At 36.7% G+C, this 7,248-nt stretch overlaps 1 protein-coding gene across 1 annotated transcript; it reads left to right on the top strand.

Moving 5' to 3' along the window:
• Positions 1 to 251: 251 nt before the first annotated feature.
• On the top strand, positions 252 to 6,976 carry LOC135219057 (uncharacterized). Its single transcript, XM_064255488.1, has 3 exons — positions 252 to 503; positions 2,695 to 3,022; positions 6,788 to 6,976. The coding sequence occupies exons 1-3, from the start codon at positions 304 to 306 to the stop codon at positions 6,974 to 6,976; spliced, it is 717 nt and encodes a 238-aa protein (XP_064111558.1). The 5' UTR covers positions 252 to 303.
• Positions 6,977 to 7,248: the final 272 nt, after the last annotated feature.

The raw sequence follows: 7,248 nt of genomic DNA, 5'->3' as shown, positions 1-7,248 counted from the left end.
ATAACTTGTGGTACCTTGGAAGTCTAGCTATTCGTTGATTCGGTGGGACGAGCCAACTTTAGGCAGCTTTTAAGTAACTTATATTAACTCTAAGGAAACTATGAGTGTTATGTGATGTCATAAGTTCGGTTTAATGGGTAGAAGTTTAAATTAAAATAAGTAGAAAAAGAGACTCGTGGTAACTCGGATCCAGACACACCGTTGATTGGGCGGGACGAACCGACCAACTGGGAACTCGTACCCCGTGAGGCGCGTCAGTTCAAAAACGTAAACAAACCAGCCCCTGACATCACAGCGTCCTCAATGGCGGGCAACTTCACCAAAAGCTGGTCCTTTTTCGGCCCCAGGAGACCGCACAGCGACGAGTACCTCGGCCAGCACTATCAGCCAGGCACGCCCTCGAGTCGCATCAACCTGCAGCAGCGTTTCGGAGACCAGGGCGCCCAAAGTCGACCTTGGAGGAGAGGACCTTTACCGCCGCCTCCGCCCACACGACCCGGCGGGTGCGTCAGTCAGCCATCGGAAACGAGTTATAGTGAAGTCTTGCATGATGACGTCAGACTGATAGTAGTTTCGTAGTAGCTAGTTGTGGGGTTTAAATGGTGACGCCGTGGTTAAATATAGGAATGACATTGTACGTCGATCTTGTTTCGGTCGGGAATTACTATACCTATTCTGTTGGGGTGGGGGCGAGTAGTAGTTAGGGAAATGGGGTTAGATTGAGGCTATCGAACTGGTTGTAGCCTACCTACTATAGTGATGTCCTTCACGTACAATATCTTTATAGCTTTATGAAAGTATTCCAAAAGCACGTGTATACTCTAATTGATCAGATATTTAAGCTAGATAACAATCCTATTAGCCTAATGTCAGCTGCATGTTAAAGTTGCATATTAGGATATAGGGTAAACAACCAAATGGCCACCATTTCACTCGAAATGACCACTTATTTTTCACTCTTTATTTAATTGGTGAAACAGCAGTACAATTAGTATATCTTTAAGCATACCATTCAAAAGATTAATTTTCAATCTTTTGTATGGTATGCTTAAAGATGTAAGTGTATTGTTGTTTCACCAATTGAATGTCGAGTAAAAAAAAAAACAAGTCATTTTGAGTGAAATGGTGGTCATTTGGTTGTTTAGCCTACTAATTCATAGGCCAGTGGCCTACATTCAAGTTAGGGTAGGCTGTTAGGTTAGCCATGGCATATTTTGCCACAGAAAGACCTTAGTCAGTTGAAGAGATAATTACACAAACTGCTATCAGTCTTTCCAAGGCAAGAATTGAAAGTGCAGCTTATCAATGTTTATATGTTTGTGAACGTTAAATTTCAAGCACATTTTAGTCAATCAAAAAGTGCTCAAGAAAGTAATACATTCAAATATAAATAGTTTACATTAATCTGGCAACATATTCAGTTTGATGTCCCTGGTGTCTGAATAGGACGCAAGTTGGTTGGAAAAAAAAAACGGGAGTTTTTTTTTTTTTTTCAGCCAACTTGTGTCCTATTCAGACACAGGGACATCAAAATTAATATGTTGCCAGATTAATGTAAACTATTTACATCTGAAAGTATTATTTTCTTAAGCACTTTTTGATTGACTAGTTTTTTGTTTGTTTGTTTGTTTTTTTTCAACTAACTTGCATCCTATTTAGACACCAGGGACATCAAAATGAATATGTTGCCAGCTTAATGTAAACTATTTATATTTGAAAGTATTATTTTCTTGAGCACTTTTTCCTAATTGACTAAAATGTGCATGAAATTTAATGTTTACAAAGCTACACCTTTCAATTCTTGTCTTGGAGAGACTGATATCAGTTTGTGTAAGTATGATATCTTCAACTGACTAAGGTTTTTCAGTGGCATCATTTCATGAATTAGCAAGGTTTTGCCAGGTGTGTGCCACAATGTACTTGAAGAGGAGTTCTTAATATTTTTTTCAAACTGTATTTTGTAAATTTCATTCAAATATAATTTGGAAAGTGTTATTAGTCCTATACTTTTTACATTTGACTCCATAATCAAACTCTTTTAGTTTGGGAACAAGCTTAGTTGTATGCCTCTAAATTGTATACTACATGTGTTTTAGGAAGGGAACCTTGTTAGGTGAGGCAGGTTCCAAGTCAGTTTCTGGGAATATTTGCTTGATCGGGTGAGCCATTCCATTTCCTCTAGAACTCGCATCATAAAATGGCTTTGAGTGGTGATCCTTCCCTTAAATCTAAGTCTTTGAGCAATGGCTCCTTGATATCGTAAACAACTTAGGGAATTTGCAACTTGTATGCATGAATTTTATGCTAAGAGGAAGGCAAGGCATTCCAGATTATGTATGTACTATTTGGACTAGGAACAAGGCACTCCAGACCAGACCCCTTGATGTAATCTTCATTCAGTCTGATTTGCCTCCCCTTGTCTTTACACACTGCACCCTCCCTGGAAGGAAAGCCTTAATCCATTGGAAAGTCTTACCTCTCACTCCGTAAGCTTGTACTTTTTTCATTAGTCTTAACAGGGGTAATGTATCAAGGCATCAGCAGTTGAAGTAGTTTACATCAACAGGTGTTGGTTTGTCCTTAGCAAAGTCTTTGCATATGTGTGTTAATTTATAGAATAATAATTTTTCATTGCAGCAAATTGTTTTTGACTATGATGAACCTACATATACATTGTATTTCATTTATTTACAGGCATTCAATCTCTGTATATGACAGATTAGGAGAAAGACAAATCCCTCGCTTTGCTAGTTTTGATTTCAATCGACTAGGCGGGATTCATAGTCACTATGCCAACGTAGAGGAGTATAAACCAACCAATGATGGCAACACAAAAGACGGCAAATCTCCACGTGCCTCCACGCTTCCCAGGCGTCCCCTCAGAGATTTGTCTTTCTTGAATAGTCTGCAAGATAATGTTTCACAGTTGAAGCCACAGACAAGTAAATTGCTTCAAGAGAGCGGGAAGAAGATGAACAAAGCAATTCAGGGCGTGAGGACTTCCTTATCTTCTTTTACACAGGTTAGAGGCTATAAACATGTCACTTGGATGTTTCTTTGTGTTTTCTGAACTACAAGCACATATTTTTTAAGAATGTTCTGCTCTTATGTAATTCTGAGTTGGTTATTCTTTTCATGCATATTCAGTTTACTTTTTGCTCTTTCGCAATCATGGTGATGGCTGTTAATGTGCCAGCCTGTAAGAACTGTAAAGGCTCCTTTACTTAAATTTTGCTTTATTTTCATGGGAGTAGTACCGTGAACAGACTGAATGTAGAGAAAAAGCACATGCTGTATATATTCTAGGGCAGTGGTCGCCAACCATTGGTTCACGGACCACCAGTAGTCCGTGAAAAAATTTTATGGTCCTCTGAAGAACTGGGACGTTATTTCAATTTTTGTTTTCTTAATCGTCTACAGGCGACCCTGATACAAATTGCACAGAAGACAGAGGGCCCCATGTTACCAATTTAGCATTGTTAATGCTAGATTTAGCATTTTAGGATGATTTAGCATTTGTCATTGTAGCCAAAAATCAACAAAGTTATTTCAAACAAGCAGGAACAAATATCCCATTAAAATGTGTAATACTTAAACTTCAAGTTTTCAATTTTTTTGTAATAATTGAACTATAACTTTGTTATATTTAATAGGTGCATTTCATATTAATAAAATAAGTTTTCTGATTATTATTATATAAACATTCATAAGCAGCCCCCGGTTAACAACGGGTGTCATTCCTGGGGGCCTGGCGCTAAGCAAAATTCAAAAGTCTATGGGCGTCACAATCCCCCATATGGTGCCCTAAGACTTATTGACTATGTCTTAGACAGTGTCATGGCCAGACATATATAATAACTTTAATGCCCTAATATATAATAACTAATGAAAACATGGAATTTCATTTGCTTTATCATTTACAATGGTCTGCCTGGTAGTTCTACAAATTTTTAATGTCAGATTCAATGAGCTTGTTGGTAAATTTTGGCATAGTAAGAAAGAGAGAGAGTCTCCTTTTTCAGACTGCTAATGTTTCCTCCATCTCTTTATTTATCATATCTGCTAATTAAATTGCTAAAAAGCAAATGAGAATGATAAAAGTATCGTTGGGACTGTTATAATCGTTGCTTAAATGCTGCAACCATAACCAACTGAACTATAACAGTTGTTTTGCTATAACAACCCAACTGAATCTGATAACAACATTTTGCTTGCATTGCAGTCATGGTATGATAGCAACAAATTACTGTAGCTTTGTTACAGATGACATTATTAATTAAGTAGAATAGGACCAATATATTTTTACGTTATAGTACATTTACAGTGGTCCCCCCTGTATTCGCGGGGGATGCGTACCAGACCCCCCCCCCCCCCCCCCGTGAATAGTTGGAACCCCTATAAAAATGCTGAAAACAGCCTATTTTGTTAGTTAAATCTCAAGAAAAACCCACTAAAAATTTTTATAGTACTTGGTGTTTTTAATATTTTTATCACCAAAAGTGCATTTTATGATGAAATTGATATAAAAAAAAAAAAAACAGGAATTTGTGGATGTTTCTCAGAAAAATACCGCGAATGTGCAAATTTTCCGCGAATAATGCAGGGAAATGTTCCTGAGAGAAATCCGCGAATCCAGAGAACGCGAATAGGGGTGTCCACTGTATTCGCTATGGATAAAATACCGGCACGTAAGTATAGAGTATGTACTGCTAAATTTAAGCTGCATTTGTATCTGAAGCTGAGAAAACAATGTTCACACTGCTAATGACTATAAGTTATTGTGCATCAGTAACATGATGAAACTCGACAGTAAATAATAGTGGAGAAAATGTATTTTGATTAAATATACTCGCCATGAAAAACATTTTACTGTTATTTTCATGCCGCTAACAGATGAATACGCAAATATTGTATTATTATGATTTAGGATAAAAAATAACGAACGTAATCAGTTTTTTTACACAAAATAACATGCTCCCGACACCATTTATTAACAAAAAAAATAACAATCGAGTTCATAACAAGACGTACATATTTCAGTCATATTTCAACTTAAAAGCATTTCATAACCTGTTTACGCTAAATAGAAGCAAGAAAATCGCTCTGAATCAAGTTAAGTAGCCTTCAGCTGATTTTTCTAAAGCAAAACATGGATCGCTTTGTTTGTATTTTATAATACTATTATACGTAGTAATATGAAACTACATACACTATTATTGGATACAGTGAAGTAAAGCATAACTTTTTAAAAGAGCCAAGGAATAGATGCATATTCGTTATGTTTGTATTTTAGGAGGGTCTCTTGGTGCTTCGGCAAGTACCAAAATTTGTACCGATAATCCATACAACAACGCCATCTATTAAAAAAAAAAATAACCAAGTCTAGTTCACTTATTTACATCGATTTTCAGTTTAAAAACTCTTCATATAAAGAAAAGTAACCTTGTCACTTATGAATATAGTTTCTAAAGATTAATTTACACTAAATAGAAGCAATAAAATCACTGAATTGAGTTAAATACAGCAAAATAATCTTACTTCTGCCCTCAACTGATTTTTCCAAACCAAAACATGATTGGTTTGTTTGTATTTTATAACACAAATAGTAATACAAGACTGCATTCAGTATTACAGGATAAAGCGAAGTAAGGGATAGCTTTTTAAAAGAGCAGAGGAAAAGATGCCTATTCATTATGTTTGCATTTTATGAGGCGGTCTCAGCACCTAGCCTAAGAAACCGATAACGAGACAGCGGCGCTATAAACCTTACTGAATGTAAAACCCAGTTATGAAAATATTTAACAAGCCCCATAAAAATGAAATGCTGCTAACCGATGGCGACGGTAACCACGGGCAGCCTGTACTTTTTTTTTTATATCGGTGGTCCGCCAAATTTAAAATCATACATTAGTGGTACGTGAAGTTCAAAAGGTTGGTGACCGCTGTTCTAGGGCACTATTTGTGGAAAAAGTCTCGTGGGACCTCGTAAACTTGTTTTGGAGCTTCCATGTGGATTTCATGGGAGTTTTTTTCCTAGTATTTGTTGGTACAGCACTGCACTGCAAGACTTTGCTTTGATATAGTACTAATATGATAAATTCTGTTAGCAGTTTGCTTATTTAAAAATTTTAGATATGAATATATTTGAGTCATTACCTTTCGGGTTGTCATGGAAAATATTCTTTGAGAATTTCCTTTTGTAGGTGATAGATATGCATGGTTTGTGGGTTAGTTTGACAGCATCAGTCCCGTGACTTATTCTAAGATGTAGAATTTCTCCATGATATACTGAGATTTGGTGTCTGTTCTTTCTTTATATCTTCGGCTGAAAATGTTTATGGATAGAGTCAAGAGACAATAAACCCAAGAGGCCACCAAAGAGAAAATTATTGTTAATAGAGAATGTTTGAGGACTAGCCTAGAGTAGGCCTTCTGTGATACCATCCATGAGTAGATTTTTGGGTTAAAGTTATAAACACCAAAGCTACAGCCATGAAGTACATGTAAGAATAATACAATATACAAAGAACAACTTCCTATCTTCTTTAAAGATGCCTGCTGATAGATACAACATAACCTGGTTGCCTTATCCAGGTCAGTTAGTCTGAGGTACCACCATGACCAGTGCCTGATTAGCAGATGTGGTCATGTATTTAAAAATTAGGGTGCTAAATTATAAATATATTCCTGCAAGGCTCATGTTCTTTGCCTGAGGAAACAGGACTGTACTTTGACTTTCTCCATGCATGCATTACATTTGTAAAGTATTTTTTATGTGTCTTTACAGTTGTTCCGCAGTTCAACACGACGTCGTTACAAACTGGATGGGGGAACGCCAACACGCACTCCTCGGCGTACCCCAAATCGTCCGCAAAGGCAAACTCCCGGTAAATTGTATTCTCCCTTTGACGTCAGTAACCACCACCGGGACACCTCCAACCATGCTTTCACAGAGGACCAAAGCGTTTACAAGTAGCAACTCCCCGCAGGTAAGATGCTTATTTCATTGAAAAATCGTCAGCTGTGTGTATCATGATGTTGAGATACTTTTCAAATAACTAAAATTGTATTGTAAGATATTTATTGAAGAATACTACTTATACTTTCGTCAACACTTACGCTGGTAAATATTTCATTTTTGGGTTCTTATGAACACACTACTTACCAAGTAAATTTCATAATTATGCTGCTATTTTCCTCTGGTAAAATGCAGCTTTCATCTCATTCGTTCATATATAAATTTCATTA

The sequence above is a fragment of the Macrobrachium nipponense genome, chromosome 1 (genome assembly GCF_015104395.2).
Source record: "Macrobrachium nipponense isolate FS-2020 chromosome 1, ASM1510439v2, whole genome shotgun sequence".
In the NCBI taxonomy this organism is placed as follows: domain Eukaryota; kingdom Metazoa; phylum Arthropoda; class Malacostraca; order Decapoda; family Palaemonidae; genus Macrobrachium; species Macrobrachium nipponense.
The sequence above is the reverse complement of the archived record's forward strand: the minus strand, read 5'-3'. Positions and strand labels throughout refer to the sequence as shown.